The sequence below is a fragment of the Penicillium pulvis genome (genome assembly GCF_028828015.1).
Source record: "Penicillium pulvis strain IBT 33274 chromosome Unknown scaffold_8_segment0_segment0, whole genome shotgun sequence".
In the NCBI taxonomy this organism is placed as follows: Eukaryota; Fungi; Ascomycota; class Eurotiomycetes; order Eurotiales; family Aspergillaceae; genus Penicillium; species Penicillium pulvis.
The window spans coordinates 3307547-3324740 of NW_026643080.1; the positions used below are offsets into that span (position 1 = coordinate 3307547).

The 17194-nt window shown below is 48.5% G+C and overlaps 8 protein-coding genes across 8 annotated transcripts; 2 read left to right on the forward strand and 6 right to left on the reverse strand.

Moving 5' to 3' along the window:
• Nucleotides 1–277: 277 nt before the first annotated feature.
• N7503_010661 (glutaredoxin) lies at nucleotides 278–835 on the reverse strand (the record flags this gene model as incomplete). The annotated part of the gene is made up of 2 exons (XM_057070207.1): nucleotides 278–435; nucleotides 685–835. The coding sequence occupies 2 exons, from the start codon at nucleotides 833–835 to the stop codon at nucleotides 278–280; spliced, it is 309 nt and encodes a 102-aa protein (XP_056916818.1).
• A 973-nt stretch (nucleotides 836–1808) lies between these two features.
• Nucleotides 1809–4077, reverse strand: N7503_010662 (uncharacterized protein; the record flags this gene model as incomplete). The annotated part of the gene is made up of 2 exons (XM_057070208.1): nucleotides 3351–4077; nucleotides 1809–3239 (listed from the first exon to the last, which is right to left on the reverse strand). Exons 1-2 carry the CDS (start codon nucleotides 3447–3449, stop codon nucleotides 1809–1811), a joined length of 1530 nt encoding a protein of 509 aa, XP_056916819.1. The 5' UTR covers nucleotides 3450–4077.
• Nucleotides 4078–4750: 673 nt separating this feature from the next.
• On the reverse strand, nucleotides 4751–5882 carry N7503_010663 (BAG family molecular chaperone regulator; the record flags this gene model as incomplete). Its single annotated transcript, XM_057070209.1, has 2 exons — nucleotides 4751–5587; nucleotides 5664–5882. The coding sequence occupies 2 exons, from the start codon at nucleotides 5880–5882 to the stop codon at nucleotides 4751–4753; spliced, it is 1056 nt and encodes a 351-aa protein (XP_056916820.1).
• Nucleotides 5883–7912: 2030 nt separating this feature from the next.
• N7503_010664 (KilA-N domain-containing protein) lies at nucleotides 7913–8838 on the reverse strand (the record flags this gene model as incomplete). The annotated part of the gene is made up of 4 exons (XM_057070210.1): nucleotides 7913–8178; nucleotides 8236–8398; nucleotides 8468–8676; nucleotides 8778–8838. 4 exons carry the CDS (start codon nucleotides 8836–8838, stop codon nucleotides 7913–7915), a joined length of 699 nt encoding a protein of 232 aa, XP_056916821.1.
• A 2114-nt stretch (nucleotides 8839–10952) lies between these two features.
• On the reverse strand, nucleotides 10953–11277 carry N7503_010665 (uncharacterized protein). Its single transcript, XM_057070211.1, has 2 exons — nucleotides 11178–11277; nucleotides 10953–11116 (listed from the first exon to the last, which is right to left on the reverse strand). The coding sequence occupies exons 1-2, from the start codon at nucleotides 11260–11262 to the stop codon at nucleotides 11013–11015; spliced, it is 189 nt and encodes a 62-aa protein (XP_056916822.1). The 5' UTR covers nucleotides 11263–11277; the 3' UTR covers nucleotides 10953–11012.
• Nucleotides 11278–14065: 2788 nt separating this feature from the next.
• Nucleotides 14066–14341, forward strand: N7503_010666 (uncharacterized protein; the record flags this gene model as incomplete). The annotated part of the gene is made up of 1 exon (XM_057070212.1): nucleotides 14066–14341. The coding sequence occupies one exon, from the start codon at nucleotides 14066–14068 to the stop codon at nucleotides 14339–14341; it is 276 nt and encodes a 91-aa protein (XP_056916823.1).
• Nucleotides 14342–15079: 738 nt separating this feature from the next.
• N7503_010667 (uncharacterized protein) lies at nucleotides 15080–15655 on the forward strand (the record flags this gene model as incomplete). Its single annotated transcript, XM_057070213.1, has 2 exons — nucleotides 15080–15200; nucleotides 15345–15655. 2 exons carry the CDS (start codon nucleotides 15080–15082, stop codon nucleotides 15653–15655), a joined length of 432 nt encoding a protein of 143 aa, XP_056916824.1.
• A 156-nt stretch (nucleotides 15656–15811) lies between these two features.
• On the reverse strand, nucleotides 15812–17080 carry N7503_010668 (FluC/FEX family fluoride channel; the record flags this gene model as incomplete). The annotated part of the gene is made up of 1 exon (XM_057070214.1): nucleotides 15812–17080. The coding sequence occupies one exon, from the start codon at nucleotides 17078–17080 to the stop codon at nucleotides 15812–15814; it is 1269 nt and encodes a 422-aa protein (XP_056916825.1).
• Nucleotides 17081–17194: the final 114 nt, after the last annotated feature.

The following is a 17194-nucleotide window of genomic DNA, read 5'->3' on the forward strand; positions in this document are numbered from 1 at the left end:
CGGCACAGCAATTATTAATTCGGATATCTTTCCGATAAATTGATTGTATGTACAGGTCAAATGGCTACAATACTTCGATTTCACACGGGTAAATCACCAGTGGAAGAACCCAAAGTCCCCGGAGAATAGCACAGACATGTCCAACGCTATGCAATTGTCAGACTAGAGATCCAGCCCGTGCAAAAGCCATAAAGTTGTAAATCCGAGATCTATTTCCGTCCTATCTGCAATCCATATGGATTCGATTCAACCCCTTTAAAACGAACGCTAATCGCATTTAGAGGGCACCGGCAGCGGCGAGCAGAGCGGGGAGCTCGGACTTCTTGCTCTGCAGGTCGGAGTTACCGCCGATGTGCTTCTGGCTGATGTAGATGTTGGGGACAGTGCGCTGGCCGGAGATTTCCTGGAGAGCGCTTTGGATAGCGGCGCCGTCCTCTATTTGGAAAGAGTATGTCAGTAATTGTTTATTAAATAGAGAGTATAGAATAAAGGCAATGTATGTGACGAAATGGTAGCTCGGATGACGACAGAGCGGGGTAATTGGGGTAAGGAGTTGCGATCGATGCAATGGGGGAGAGGTATCTTGGGATACTTGGGAAGTGTTCTCCGAGATAATGTACATGCGAAACCATGGAAGGAACGAAACGACATCAACATAGATACGGACGAAAAGGGGTAACTCACGCTCCTCGTCCAGCTCAAGGGTGGTGTACTTGGCACCAAGCTCGTTCAGGAGGTCCTTGCTGGCCTTGCAGTAGGGGCAGTAAGACTTGGAGAAGACAACAACGCCATTCTCGTTGATGAGGTTCTGGGCAGTGATCTTAGCGGCAGACATGACGGGTGATGGGGCGGCGGTGCCGAAGAGACGCTGAAAGATGAACGAAATGGTGGGCGAGATGAAGGAAGAAACCGGGGATGAGCGGCTTCTTTTTATAAGTATGGACTGTGAAGGTTAAAGTTGCGGAAAAGTGATTCAATCAATGGCGTCAGTGATGTCAGGTGATAGCTTTGTCAGCTGGAGCGGCCGAGATCGTCATGTTACTTAATCGGGATTTATCATGCAGAAGCTAGATCTATATAGATACACGGGCCTGAGAGTACACAATTATACATTGGTAATCCAATTTGTGCTCTAAATTAATGATCTTTGTTTACAAAGGAATTGGTCATTCGAAGATTTTAATGTCTTTTAGTCCAGAGACTTGGCTATAAGATGGTAAAAACCATGCTAGAAATGTCCACCGACAGAACAGAGCAGAATATGAAAAGATCAAAGAAACGCTTGCAACGGCTTGGGAATATGGCAAAGTGGCAATGGGAGCAAAAGAAAGGCCAAACTCAAATGAAATAAGAGGAAAGGAAGTTGAGCAGATCGGACAAAACCAGAAGAATATACTTGGGCTTCAAGAGGACCCGTGGGCTATGTATCACCCGATGGAAGAATCGCGTTTTGGGGGTCATTCCGGCCATTGCTGGTGTTGGCGGAAGCCGGGAACAATGGTCACAAGAAAAGAGTCAAGAAGGAATGAATGCACGAGGGATGTCACGCTCCGGAAGTCCGAATTAAAAGAAATTCTGGGTAGACTTCAAATGAGGCCAGTTCAGTATTGGAAAAAAAGAAATATCAACCCCACTGAACACCATCCCACCGAAGAGAGGGTAAATCAAAATAGAACAAAAAGGAAAGATCAGAAGAGAAAGGGCGTATGTGCGCGTGCAAGGAATCAAAGGTATCTCGAAAAATGATAGAGCAGGAATTTGGTTGGGAGATAAAAATGAGATGGGATATAAATGGATACGCACTTCCATCACATCACAACGCAACATCCACAACTCTTTTCCTTCTTCGGCTTCTCTTGGGCGGAGACTACCGGAGGAGTCCAGTTGGGATTGGGTGTCAGGCCAAGTGGGGGGGTGTCCTGCACCTTGGGCATCGTACTGTAGCCGGTGCTTGTATTGGGCCGCGGTGGCTCTGGAGTCCGGGCCTTGGGCGGCTCTTCGATCTGCGGTGGCTCTTCCACAGGCTTCTGCTCCTCGGCCTTTGGTGGCACAGGAGGCAAGTCGGTGGGGTAAACAGCCAGAGGTGCAAAGTCGCGGTCGTATGTATTCGGAGTCCGTCCTTCCTTCTCCCACTGTTCCTGTTGCATCTTCTTGGCAAGGGTGGGGAGCATCTGCTGGTCAGGTGGGAGACGAGGATCCGGCTTGTACATGGTTGCCAGCCATGGGGGATCACCTTCTGGCCGATTGGCAGCAGTGATAGGCCGCATTTCACCTCGGGTAGTAGGCCGCTGCGTAGTATTGCTCGACACTGCCCGCGATCTCACCGTGGAAGTCTTCCTGTTGGTAGGAGGCGCTGAGGTTTTACGGGTGGTGGATCCGGTGGCCTTGGTTGAAGTCTTCTTAGCTGGGGTGTTTTGTGTGGTATTGAAGCCATTGAAGCCACGGCTGCCCGGTCGACTTCCTGGAGAGGGAGTAGAGGGTTCCATATCAGTGGCCAATGGTTCGCTGGCTCTGCGTCCACGGCTTTCATCGTCCTCATCAGTCGCCGCACGACTGCGAGGCCCGCGAGAGTCACGGCCTGGAAAGATGGGTACAGGACTCGATGCAGCAATGGGAATTCTAGAGGAGCTCTTGCGGAGACCTGGGTGGTTGTAAAAACCGGCGGCTGCTTCATCGGCAGCGATTTCCTCTGGTCGGCGAAGATCCCAATGCTGCCGCTCCTCGGTTTGGCCGTCGCCCTCGTTATTCCGGGATGATTCCTGCATTTGCGGCCAAGGTTCAGCGTGCTCTGATTTCGGCGAGGCCACTGAGGCTGCAGCACTCTGGTGAGAATCATGGCTCCTTTCACGCCCCGCGCTCGACTTGCTCTCAGCCCTCATCCGCCGTTGAAATATTATGGCGGCCTGATGCAGCTCCTCGCTCTCGATTTTCGCCAGCTTATCACGATGGATCCAACTTTCACTATTGAAGTCGACTGCGTCACCCTCCTGACCGTCTACCGGGGCTCGAATGGGCGCTTCATGTCCAGGGGCATCCCGCGGGTTATTGACATCGCTTCCGAATCGATTTTGACTTTGTTCTCGTCGACCTCGGCCGGGCAAGAAGGGCGCATCATGGGCGTGAACAGTTCGGGAAACAGACGAGCTACGGGATCCGTTCGAATTGCGGTTTTTGCTGGATCTCGCACGGACGGAGTTTGAATCGTGGGAATTGCGTGGTCGTGTGGAATGCTGGGCGCCCTGTGCGTGTTGAAAATGGCGATCGGTCAGAAAAAGGAAACTTCCCTCGTTTCACACCCACCTAGTGCGCTACCAAGCTGATGGCAGGGAAAGGGCCGACAAAAAACTCACATCACTACCGATTGGGACCGAAAACTCCCATTGCGATGAATTATCCGGGGCCCCAGATGTCAACGCATCTGTCGAGAACGCGGTGGCCACGCCCGCCATTCCACTAAGATTTTGAGGGGAATTTTGTGGGATGAGTAAGGCCAGGCCAGCTGGAACCCGATTCTTAAGGTGAGATTAAGGTAGGAAGCAAACGAGGAAAAGTCCAGGTCCGCTTTGACAAATGTGGTTGTTTCAATCAAGCCATCCCAGTCGGTAGCCGCCTGTCACGAACCGAATTTGTGGATGGAGGTTTCTCTTTCTCTCGTAAGGGGTGGAAAGAGTCCCGCACGCCGCAGTGGGGAACCGAAAGCAGTAAATTGTAAATACACTGCAGGGGGTGGAGTTGCCAAATCCGCGCAGCCTGTTCGTCGGCAGGTTTGGTTTCCCCTCGAGCCACGGAACAAGTCTGGGACGGCGCGTGTCGGTACCGTGGGAGAGGCTGCCAATAATGCCCGGTGACAAACAGGGATGGAGATCTTGAGACTCTCAAATGGAAAGGGCTGGGCTCAACCGAAAAGTTCGGTGCTGGTTCAAAGAGACCACGAGGGGAAGAGGGGGTTGGGGGGTTGGGGGGCAAGATCGTGCGTCTGGTCCAAGCTGGGACGTGTACTCCGAGGTCTGGAGATGGAGAACAGGGAAAACAAAAAACTGGATAATGAAAAGCACGCGCGGGGGGGGGAAAGAGAGTAAGAGAACAAGAATTGGAAGAACGCGAGATCACGAAAGCCTTCAAAGGAGGAAGAGAAGAACGGTTAAACTAACGAAGTTCAATCCCAACTGGGATTAGCACGGTCACATCTGGGCTAGACTTTTTCATATAGATAGTCATGGGTTGATAGCCCGTTTACATGTATATACTTTCAGAACGCCTAATTCTATGATTTGGAAGATGTTTCAAGGGGAAAAAGGCTAATTCAATTATTGACAGCTGGAAGATTAGCCAGCATAAACTGACAGGAAATCGAGGAGGAAAATTGAGATTCCCGAGTCCAGACTATTTGATTCCATTGGACCGTGCGTTGGGGAGTTTTGCCCCTGAACCAAACGCTGATCAGGAAAAGGAACTATTGACCGTTTCTGAGAAGTTCATGTCTTTTCTGCTTAAAACGTAAACCCCCACTTTGAATTACAAGTGACACTTGGTCCCGCGCGGCCTGAGCGGATGACTCCTCTGAAACGCCTATATATGCATAACCCGGTTGACAGGTCTCATCGTTCATCTTTCCCAGGGTATATCGATAATCTATGTGTAAAGATTGGAAAATGGAAATTTTAATGAAACAGATCGGGATACATTCTCCCCTCGTATAGGCTTCGATCTTGGCAAATCGAAAGACTGATTGTAGATCAGGCTGATCTGCTTACTCCGATTTGTACTCATCGAGTCGAGTGAGGTAGGATTGGGCCTCCCTAATCAGGGCCTTGCGGGCATTGCGCACTTCAACGTTGCCATCGGGTTCAATTCCATCTGCCTTCAGCATGATTTGGGCCAGAATGGTCTCGCTTAGTTTCTTGTATTCGAAATCCCGTTTCTTGGCATCGGTGGGCACGTTGGCAAAGAACTCCTCACACATGGGGATGAGCACTTGTTGAAGGTATCCGGTCAATGCGGCAACCTGCTCTATTGCGGTGGGCAGAAGCTTGAGATTGGGTGGCAGGGGTGGGTTGGAGCTGGACACAGGAGTTGTCGACCCGGGGCGGGACGGCTCCGACAGAGGGCCCTTCTTCTTGGGCTTCTTCTTCTTGTTCTTCTTTTTGGTTTTCTCGGGTGAGCCAGCGTCTTCATCTTCTCCGTCTACGCGGGACGAGTCTGAGACCTCGCTCGGGGTGTTGGCGCCAACTTCGGAGACTACACACAACACCTCGGAGTGCTGCTTGAGTCCCTCGGCCTTGCATGACCGATTATCATCCTTGAGCAAATTTCCTTTGTAAAGCAACCTGACTTGTTGAGGGTTGTTTGCGCCGGTCTGTCGTGCAGCCTCCTCCCGAAGTGCGCCCACAGTCAGGACACCGTCGTCGATGGCATATGCGCGGAAGTGGAGAGGGTAGATGGTGCCACGGTGTCGAAGAGCGATAATGTCCGGTTCATTGTTATCCTCATTTGGATCGTATCTGGTCTGAGCATGACGCGAAGTATTGTTGGCTGGGGAGTCAACGATATAATCAGGAGTGATGTAACTGTAATCATTCTCGCTGACCTGCGGGGCAGCACGACGCCAGAGCCCGGATAGGGGGGTTTGCCCAACTCATTGCGGCAACGGTAAGGACACAGACTAATAGAGCCGCACAGATGGCGGTAGTTTGTTCGTCGGCGTCAAATGGCAGCGCCTGTGCGACCGAGCGGATGGATGTGGTCGAGTATGTCAGCCACGGGTCCAATCGGGGACGGAGGGAGTGCAGGAACACAGGGAGGTTGTCGGTGACGTGGTCCAAATAGAGAGCGGCCTTCTCGCTCAAGGTGGACTGAGCGAGGGGCGAAGGCAGGAGAGTCATCGATCTCTTGAATGGACGGACTGGACCAGGAAGTGGTGGAGTCGTGCCCCAGAGTTCAACGCTGATAGAGGCTGATAAGGCGGAGAGCCCAGGTTTTTTGCCATTGCGTACTCCCACTGTACCATAAAAATTGCCGATTTATACCACGGAAATTTGCCACTGCCTCAAGGCATACTGTCTGCTTTTTGAATATGAACGGATTTGAAATCCAGAGGTGTAGACTGGTGCCTTGTGTTTCCAATGCTGCCTAACTTATGGTCAAGGTGCTGGGCGCCTAAGGCTGCCTAGTGGTATGTAGTACCAATTCACACTCCGCGCCAATATTAATACTCAGTACTATATGATCATCCCTGTATTTCGGGATCTTCGGATTTCTAGGTGTGTAGGTTTATATGTTGAGGTATGCAATCGTTAAAATTGGTGATCATGTCTGCTTCCAGAGTTCATGGGATCGTGCAACTATTCCAGCACCCAATATATACATCCGTCTGCAGCTGCATCAATCGCATCGAACAATCATCGCAAAATACTCACATGAGTACCTACCTGCATGGATATATAGGCACCAATAAGTCGGACAACCTAGGTAAGAGGTTGATGCCTGAAAATGAAAATTGTCTACAAGATCTATGAAAGAAAAGGGATGTCACTCGCCACCCTGCCTTTCCAAATCATCATATCAATGATACCGTATTTAGCGCAATACCTTCAAATGTGTTGGAACTCGAGGACCGGATTCCAGTCAATGGTAAAATATCAAGGATTAGCATATCTGAATCAGACTATTTCATTCGTACCTCAGAGACTTCCAAGGTTGTACATCCACCTCGAAGCAGGTCATGCAAGACGAGCTCTATTACAGACACCCGGGCAACGGCTAAATCTAGACCTAAATAGATAGGATCTAGAAGCAATAAACAATGATTTCGAATACATCAAAAATAATCTCGACCCTCACCGACTTTTTAATGCAGCACTTGAGGTTGACGGCCTCATCCTTCTTTGCCGAGAATGCAAGGAGTATACCGGAGTCTCCGAAAGCGCTCTCTACAGCCACCACTATTTGAAACAGACATTTATGACACCTCAGATGGCAAGGAAATGGCTGGAGAACATGAAAAGTCCACAAAAATTTAGGATACGAAACAGACTGCCGAGCAAAATGTTGCAGCAAAAGGTAAAAAAGATGCCCTCGTCCAGGATCGAACTGGAGACCTTCGGATAGCAATCCTGTTAACAGGAGCGTCATATGAAAGTGATATGAGACCAACGTCATAACCAACTAGACCACGAAGGCAACTGATGTCGGGAGGTTGGAAAAGTGCATTCAAGATGAAGCAGGGCTGTTCGGTATTGAGTTTCGTAAGCGGTCGCCTTCAACACAGACAGGCTCTTTCAACCACTAATCACATGATGCGCTAATCCGTATATGGGTATTCACGTATCTAAGAATGCCGGGCGTTTTAAACGTGAATCGTAAGGTTCAGAACAAGCAAGGATCCAGGCAATATATCTATCTATCTCTAAATGTGCTGTTAAAGCTCCCAAAATACCAGGCCCATCGTAACATGCCCAACAAGTCTTTGTATGATAGAGTCTAGCAATATCCTCACCGTATTTCATGAAGAGAGAGCATATATACAGATTAGTTAGTAAAGTTCTACCAGTCATAAGCTCGAAGCATACAGGACTTATTAGATAAACAACATTGGTAAGAGTAGCGAGGAATCTGGTGGCTGGCTTATATTTCCGATCTTAGAATACCCGATGATATGGAAAATAAGATGGGGAGTTGTATGTCTTTTCCGATAGGAGATCAGCAATCTCTAGGGAGCTATATTCAGCGGACAATAGAGCTGGCATCCAAATACTCTAATCATCCGCTGCGGCCTCCCCTATCTGACGCACCAGCTGATCAGTCAACTGATATTTACCTTTGCCCTGAGACCGTGTGTCTGATGTCGCGACGAGACTCTTGACCTCAAATATATTCGGGTTTCTCTATGAGCGGACAAATTCGAAGGGGCTATTTATAACGTATCTTCCTCCTGGTTGGCCTTCACTCCGATCTCATCAGTCTTCGCGGGAAGAGGGGTAATTTTTGTTGCCTTCATTAAAGCGGTGATTTCGAGAGTCTTTTGAAGGCTCTTAGGTTCATCCATCGGCAGCTCAAATTTTGGTGGCGGAGTAATAAGAATATTTCGATTCCAAGTACTTAATAGAGGCATGATTTCGACAGGATCTAGTAAGGCACGGACCCAGTCGTATATCTTATATTCATTCGCGAGCTCCAACGCTAAGGATACTAGTTAAATTATAGAAAATGAACACTCTATACGATAGGAAGACTTACCAATCACGGGAGAGATCCATATATTGCCAGCGTTTTCCTCCTGACTTACATATTCCCGAGATTTCAGATACTCCCGCTCATTCTTCTCCTCCTCGGCCTTGGCCCAGGGAAATGCGGTCTTAAACATGCCCGTTGCGCTTATAAAGCCATCCTTACTTCTCCTCTACGAGCAGACAAGGGTCAACAATCAAATATAACACGTCTTCGCGCGGGCGACCGAAATAATCCTTACCATCAAAAAGTAAGTGCCTGGGTACTGACCAAAGGTATTTGGAGAGAAGATCCCAGATCCTTTCAGGTCTTCAGGGAGCGGAGCCCGGAGGAAGGCATACTCGAACACGCCTAGATTCTCGGGCTTAGTTGCACTACAGGTGCCGACTACTTCCGGCTTGATGGAAAGATTAGTCCTGCCAAGGCGGCGTTGCTCAACGAGATCCTCATCTACAATCGTGAATAGCGAAAGGTTATAGACAGACGACGACAAGGCCTTATAGGCACGATGTAGGGGAGTAGGAGAGCTCACGGGACTGCATGAAACTTACAGGCGGGAGCCGCGTCGGCGAGGATCAGTGGGTTACTCCTCTTCGGCAGGGATCGCGACATAGTGGATAGGTGCGTCGAACTTCAGACGTGTGAGATATGACGAGATTATATACCAGCGACGGCCATAGGGTGCTACGAATGAAACTACATGAAATTAAAAGTACAAAGGGCGGGGTAGCTACCGTATTAATAACATAGATAAGATACGGCTTTCGTTACCGCATAAACTACTCCAGGAAGCTTCCTATTTACAGTAGCGTTGCCTTGGCAGATTGTCCATTCAAAGACTGCTATGTTTTCAGGGTTTGTATGGATCCTTTCCAGGCTAGAAAATCTCAAGTCAACAATTATACATTTCATACTAGTAGTCTAGAATTATGGTATACATTACCTGGTCAGCTACAAAACGGAACAATTATATGCTACCCGGATCTGGATTAGCAAGCCATCATATGATTATGGTTCAAAAAAGTTTCTCTATGTGTTCGACATGGAAGGCGAAAGCGGTCGCTACCGTATCCGATCACCTTAGAGAAGCAGTATGATGCCGAGGAGTTTGGTGGGCTGATTTCATCGAACTTTTGTATTGACCTGCTCTTTTTATCACACAATTATACAGGGACATACATGAGGCAGAGGTGGCTCAACCCAGATAGAAGACCATTCCTCAATTGCCAATCAAGTGGATAATTCTCATCGCCTTAAAATCTAATTTCACAGGTCAAACATTTCGCCGGAATCGCCGCTGTGAAACGACAGAGCCTCGTAGATGTCTACCAAGGAAAACCGGCTCATTCTACATGGAAACTTTCAAATACGCGTTCTTAGTTTATTACCAATGTGTCACTTTGCCTTGGTGCACCTGTCAATATAAGTCTATCACATTCCCATTCAATCTCATATTCGTATGTCCTCTCTTCACTCTTACCTCAGTCAAGCTCCAAAAGGATACCAACATGTGAAGAATTACCATGCTCTAATGCCATCTTCTCATCTTGTCATCTTCGCCTCCCATTCCCGCCATCCTTTGCTCGCCATCCTTACTCACCTAAGCCCTTCATTTGCCATGCCAACTATCTTGACCTTTTTTAAATCTCAATTAGCTTCCAGTGTTTGTTCATTGCTTTTGCATATTCAGATACACCACCATTCGTCTGTGCTCAAATTTTCTAGTCTCAGCTTTCCAGTAAGGATTTCGAAGTTCATCTGAATCTAATACAATTCCACACCATATCGACCAGACAAGGCAATTACGAAAATGCAAACAGATAAGATGGCACGGCCACCCTATCAGAGTCCCACATGGGGACTTCCCCGTTATGATTGACACAGCTTAGATAGCCTTCGAACTTGGGCGATAAAGAGATAAACATCGGTATAGTACGAGGTGTCCCCGATCATTGTAAAACGATCTTTGTCCTCAAGGCTGGGGTTAAAGAACCCATGTGACCGGTCTCATATTTCTGAAATCGGAACAATGTATCCGCATGCATATCAACGAATGCCTCGAAGTACAAGCTTTGATGTGGAACACCATTGAACTCCGTCGCGACGAAAAAGCATCGATGCAGGCTGCCCTGCTAAAGGAAAGGTGGTTTCAGATGCTCATTGATCGATTCAAAAGAGACACAAACGCGATAATGGATCATTAATACAGCTTCGCATACTATGTGGGAGACCTCCTCGCGCGACGTGACCATGGAGAGCATGTCCAGAAAGTTATTCGGCTGGTCAACACCTTGGAAATCGATGAGACTGAGGTCAAAATCCCCCTCATCACTTTCGAGGGGCAGACGTATTTCCACGTTGATCTTTAAGCTGGATAGCTGGTACTCTTGTGAGTGCATGCAGATCTAGTAGGAGAGTGTGGACACCAAGAAAAGAAGGCAGTCACAGTTCAATTAACAAAGTCCCTAGGACAACAGGAAGTTCAAGAATTTAATATCAATCACTCATAGTATTCAAAGCTTGCATTCCTGGTAGGACGATAGACTGGACGTGAACCAAGCGAAGATTGGTAGCTAGGCGGTAGTTCGACTATTACATTATTATAGTAATTCTTGCCCGACCCTGTGTAAAGTAATATGCAGTTGCTGGTTTGAATTCCCGGTAATACGAAGTGTTCAATTGTCTACTAGATAGTAAGAATAACAGATTGAAGAATAGTATGAAAAGAAGGAAACGTGAATTTCTATTTATGCCCGCACAAATATCAGATTCTTTCCCCTGCGGCCTTAGTAGTTGGGAATGCAAACACCGGCGTTCCACTCAGTGGCACCAACACACTGCCAGCCATCGCAGCAAGGGTCACCGCCAGACTGGCATGCAACATCGTAGTCTAAAGACAAGACGGTCAGCTTATGTCACTATAGACGGAGTCTTTGTCAAGGTTAACTCACTGGCGACGCATGAGCGCTTCTCGGTGGAAGGGGAGGCAGAGGCCACGGCGGCCAGGGTAGCAATGAAGACGGCGATGAACTGCATTTTGTTGGAGATTGGTAGATCGGTAGATCGGTTGGTTGATGGAGTAGATCGAATTGGATGAGTTGCTTGAGTTGAATTTCAACTGACCGAGGAAATGTCTTGCTATTTAACCTTGAACAAACCCATGGAAGGTTACAGACGTCTAATAGCAGAAAATCTGTACTGATTTGACAACGGTTAGATCCGTGTCTTTCCAAGATCACCAATTTTGGACATCTTTTGGCCCCTTAGATCTGTGACATTCCAATATCACCAATTTGGGAGTCCCTTTCGCCTCCCGGAGTATAATATTAGCATGAAACAGATGCCACTACGTATTCATATATCCGCTTTCTTGAGCTAGGGTTTGGATGGCCCTTATTGCCATTTTGATAAATCCCTTAAATGTTGAATCCTCCATATCTTCCGAATGGAGGCACTTGGGACGTTGTCCATCGAGAGATTGGCATTGGGGGCTATACTTTCACACTAGGCCATGCCGAGACCAACAGGCCCCCGGCGGTCTTCCCGTTCAAGATATACATGCGAGTGGCCTCACCAGATATGGATAGACCAGCGGTCTGCACATGATCCAGCGCTACTGAATAGTTCCCACTGACCGGATAAAGGGTCAGTATAAGCTAGTTTCGCATGATGATAAAAAAACAAAAATAGGACACCAATTCCTATCCATCAGTACGATTTGGAAGTGAATGGTGGTGGACAAAAATGCAAAAAGAGAATGCCCTCGTCCAGGATCGAACTGGAGACCTTCGGATAGCAGTCCTGTTAACAGGAGCGTCATATGAAAGTGATATGAGACCAACGTCATAACCAACTAGACCACGAAGGCTTCTGGATGAAAGTTGGTGAAAACTTATGCCACATAATCCAAATTTCAATTCAGGTCTCGGTACTGGCCCGACCCTACGGCATCCCGATATTAGCGAAAGTCATCAAATTTGACCATGACATAATTTCAAGTTTAGTTCAGATATTTCCAAGGTTTTTAGTCTATCTCTCAGAAATTTATCCTATCTGGACTATATCACCACGACCCCGCATGGGTTCATACCGGCACTGAGCGGCGCCTCTTATGTCATAGATATCATGTCACTGTGGAATCCTCCAACCCCGCTTGAGTCTTTGTTTATCTTGCTACAATCGGATGCTGTCAAAATTGAGCTGTCACCAGATAGCCATAAAATCTCCAGTAAGCAGCCCACCTAATTGTCTCACATTACACCACCCCGCACCTGTGCAACAGGCTGTTTCAGTAGAATGGGAGCCTGTTTTGCCATTCTACCGTACCATGCATTTAAGCAAGATGATGCACAGTAGTTCAGAAACAAGGCCACTTGCCGAGAAGGCTATACGTGGCTTACGATGTACAATGCCCGTGCCCTAAGATCTGCGATATCTGACCGCAGAGTCCGGAGTACATACTATATCCATGGGAGAATGTCCAACTGCCGTGGCAATTCAAACCTTACAACTTTGTATTTGTGCTGCCTAGCGCGAACCATGCTGCAGTCGGAAACGTTCCGACCATTCTGATAGATCCTAGGCCCTAGTAAAATTCTAATTCGAATTCTAATTTCCTCTGTATCTGTATATGCGACATGGTTGTTTCAACGCTGACTATGGGCAACTGACCTGATGCAGATGCCAAGAGTCCAATATTTTTAGACGATCTGCAAGAAGCGCACCGAAATGTAAGAGTGCAGGAGGGCGCAGATGTTGGTCTAGACGGCTGTATTATTGGAGGCTGGCTTTGTTTTGGGTTTTCCTTGCATCCCGAGTCCCGACACAAAACCTTGATTGACGAGATTAATGGCCGCTTCTTGACCCACCGGCCCTTTTTTTTTTTTTTTTTTTTTTTTTTTTTTTTTTTTTTTTTTTTATGACGATCAGAGGGCAATGGGGTGGATCTTTTAGTGTAGAACAAGGCAACTAGACAGCCGTGTGGGATCGAGATTAGGCGAGGACATTTAGCCGAGGGTATAGGCGATATGGATAATCTCCTGATATATATGGTATTCTGGGTGTATGTCATGATCCTGGAGGATGAAATCTTGTTTACTTCATATACAGGTACAGAGTAGCTGCGGCTGGGAGGCCACTCCGTGCAGGGCGCGGGTCACACCATTGGAGGAAAGAGTATCCCTGCGCGATAAAGATAGAAAGGGAAAAGATCACAGCCAATAATAGTGGCGTTATATAAATTGGACTCCACTATTGAGCCGTTCCAGTTAGCAAAATGCGTGACTAAGGCCAGTCCCTGACTTTCAACCCGTGGCTCGGCCAATGAACTGACCCGCCCTGATCGGCTTCATTTCTTTTCGAGGTCCCTTTTCTTCTCCTCTTTTCCCCTGTGTCCTGGCCTTTGGGTACTTCTTTTCTTCTGCACATCGAGGAAACGTTCCATACCAGTCGAATTGCCAACCCCCGACCATCTCACAGGTGCAGCTGTATTGGTTCTACTGTCGCCAAGGACCTAGCTTTCGGCCCCCTATTTCCGATACTGTCCAGCATCCACTTCCACCCCCATAAATTCCCACAATCCCCCAGAGGACACTTTTGATTGCGACTCCGTATATTTGGCCTAGTGCGCGAAACCGGCTATTGGGTCTATAATCATCGTTTGGGACTCACCTTTTACACGTCACTGGAGAGCTGTTGCCTCGACAACTCCAGAACCCCGAGAAACCTGAGACCCGCACTCCTTGGCGTTGCTTGTTTTGCGCGTCAACCCCTCTACGATTACTTCCCCCACGCGTGCGACGAGAGAAGAAGGCACTATACACATTCAATACTATACACAATGAGACCGGCTATTTTACTTGTCGCCCTCGCGCCGGCCGTCCTCGCCGGCCCCTCACCACGCGCCCCCGACAGCCTCGACTTAGCTATTCGCGCCGTCCAATCAATACCGGACCTTGCCCCGCGGGAACCAATCCTCCCTGAAACGATGGTGGGCAAACTGAGTGCGCGACAGGTCCTCCAAGCGCGCAGCGAAGGCTCTCTAGGCCAGACCCCATGGATCGGAATGGCGATCGGGTTGACCTGCACAGCTCTAGCGGCAGTAATGCTAGGGTAAACAACATGACTTGCGCACTCCAAAGGCTACTTCTACCTTTTCCGACTTCCACTTCACCTTCACCTTCACTACTTCTCTTCGACTACCCCCTTTCCTCCAATTCTTGACACGACACGTGAATACGCGCCCCCCGAACTTTACCAACATCTTGAATGTTTAATATCGTCGACATGCCCATCGACCTAGCCCTTTGGCACTTCTTACTTTCTGGCGATTCCAGCGACATTTGCTTTTTTTATTCATTGCATCCATTGCCTGCTCGGCGTGGGAATTCCCCTTTTGATTTGAGCACTGATTGCATTCCCGCCTGTTGGGCTGTGGGAGTATAGAGCTTGTATATGATACCTCTGGGAGCCTGTGTGTATACCCGGACTGATATTTGTCTGTATTTGTGTGTACATAAATGAAATCATACATTTTACTTTTGACTTTTCTCTCTTTGTTTGCCATAGCTAGAAGCTTTTGGTGCTTTCTTTGTTTGCTCAACCTCTTTGCTTTTTTCCCTCCCCAAACCCCCCAAAATCATCCCACCTTCTACACATCCCGAACTCGAGACTGGGATTATTCTTTTGTTCTACAAGTACCCGGAAGTTGGACAATACGGACTGGTGTATGCTAGACTCTTGACTCCACTTCTAACCATCTGCACTCAGTCCAGCTTCAAACCCAGCTCAGCTTCACACAGACCTCGCTCAGTAATTCGTTTACATTATCGCCTTTGGTTTAGCTAGATCGACAATGGGCGTCACATTTCAATCTTACACGCCCGCAACCTCGCTCGGGGACGAGCTGGCCATCATCTTCGCGTTTAGCGCCGCGATGGTCGGAACAATGATCATCTATGTCTTTTTCTGGCGGAGTATGCTTCCATGCTTCCTCTTCAACTTCGGCAATCCAAGTTGGCATTCCCTTCTACCCTAATCATGTTGCCCCGGCACTATATCCTTCAACTAGAAAACTACTTGACATATTGCCCAACAATGCTAATACTAATCACAACTAGTCCGGCAAAAACGGAACCACGAAGAAGACCTCGCCCGTCGCAAAGCCTTCCAAAGCCGCTCAGCTTCTCGCGCAGAGACCTTCAACTTTGATCTACAGCTCGGCACCATGGCGCCTGTCAAAACTGGTGGAAGTGTTGCGGAGAGCTCCGATATAGGTACTGTCGTGGGATCGAGTTCGGGTGCTGCTGGGGTGCATGAGAAGATGACGGATCGGTATGCTGTTCCTGAGCATCGGGCAGAGTTGCCGGTTCATGGGATGGAGCTTGCGCGGGAAGTAAAGGTTATAGGGTTGCGAAGGTTTGTAGGATGATGATAGTATCTAATGGCTACTATGCCTAGGTGCTGGATGAATGGGGGGTGGGTAATTTGTGTTGGAGCTAGTATTGGGGTTGGATATGCAGTAATTGCTTCTTGAATGATTATATCTAGTTGGGTATATACATAGTTTACAGGGAAGCTTCAAGCTTCAACAGACCGGGTCATCAAACCCACGAGTCCATAACAAGGACCCCATAATCACCACCATGAAGCCAAGTCCTCCAGCCACACTAGTGACTCCATAGACATAAGCGTGCTCCCTCTTCGCCAATCCATTCAACTCCACAACCCACGTACTGACTGTAGTAGTCGCACCACAGAACCCATCCATAACACCCTGCAACACCTGACATCCTGTCAAAGCAGCAGGCACAACCGCCCCAAGCCCACTGACATGCTGCAAATCATAGCAAACTCCCTCGACCACCGTCCCAAACATATTAACCGCAAACGTACCAAGCGGGAACGCAGGAACCCGACTATTAAGATAAAGCGACACGTAAAATCTTAACAAACACCCCAACGGCGCAAACACAATCGCAAACACTGCACGTCCTCGCCACTCCTCTGGACCAGCATTATACCGATCCGGCGGCCAGATAGCCAAGAACACAGCACCTAGCCAGCACCCCCACCCCAGAACGACCATTACGGGGTCCAGCACGCGACGCGTCAGCGCAAAAGGGATTGTAGGGGTAGACCGGCCCAGCACAAGCGCAAGGTGCGCCCCAAAAATCAGCGCAGACAGGCACAGCGATACAGTTATCAGGAGCACGGCTAGCAGCGCCATGAAGCTATATCCGCCGTTTCGGGACGCAATACTCGCGCCTGATGGGAGTGAGGGATCTGGGAGCGCATTCGCTAATGCGAGGAAGATATCGCGTATAAACGAGGAAAAAGACGTGCAGCATCCACAGAAACCGGTTGTCAGGCCGATATACATTGGGATGGATTTCTTGGTGGCCTTGTGTTTTTTGGTGTGCTCTTGTGCGCTGTGCTCGTCTTTGGGTGGGGTTGGTGGTGAGCCCCATTCTTCGCGGAAGATGTTTGAGTCTTCGACTAGGAAGCCCATTACTAGGCTGCCGGTGACGTTTGCCCAGAGGACGCCGGTTACTACTGGCGCGCCGGTGTAGAATGTAAGGGCTTGGAGACCTAGTCGGGCGAGGGTGCCGAGGATGGAGAAGAATATGAGATAGGAGAGTGTGTATAGGTGGGTTGCGTGTTTAGAGAGGGGTTTTGCGGTGGTTGAGGGGACTGTCCCTGTGTCCAAGGGCGCGTCGGTTGGATGCCATGATTGTCTCAGAGATGAGATCGGTTCGACGGGTTGTGATGCAGTGGTTTCTGTTAATCGGAGCTCGTGTTGTTCTTGAACTTCATGTGTGAGGGGCGCAGCCCCTGACATGGCGCGATTAGGCATGCTGTTGAGAGAGGAGCGCGCTCTGAGTTAAGAAAATTAAGGTTGGTGGAGCTTGTTATTTTAGATAATCTATGAAGTCGATAAGGAGTTATCGCGACTATTCACCTCTTTCCG

Coding starts and splice junctions, on each gene's coding strand:
- N7503_010665 (XM_057070211.1), bottom strand. CDS start 11,262: ATGCAGTTCATCGCCGTCTTCATTGCTACCCTGGCCGCCGTGGCCTCT. Junction 11,117..11,177: donor GAAGCGCTCATGCGTCGCCA/GTGAGTTAACCT, acceptor TCTTGTCTTTAG/ACTACGATGTTGCATGCCAG.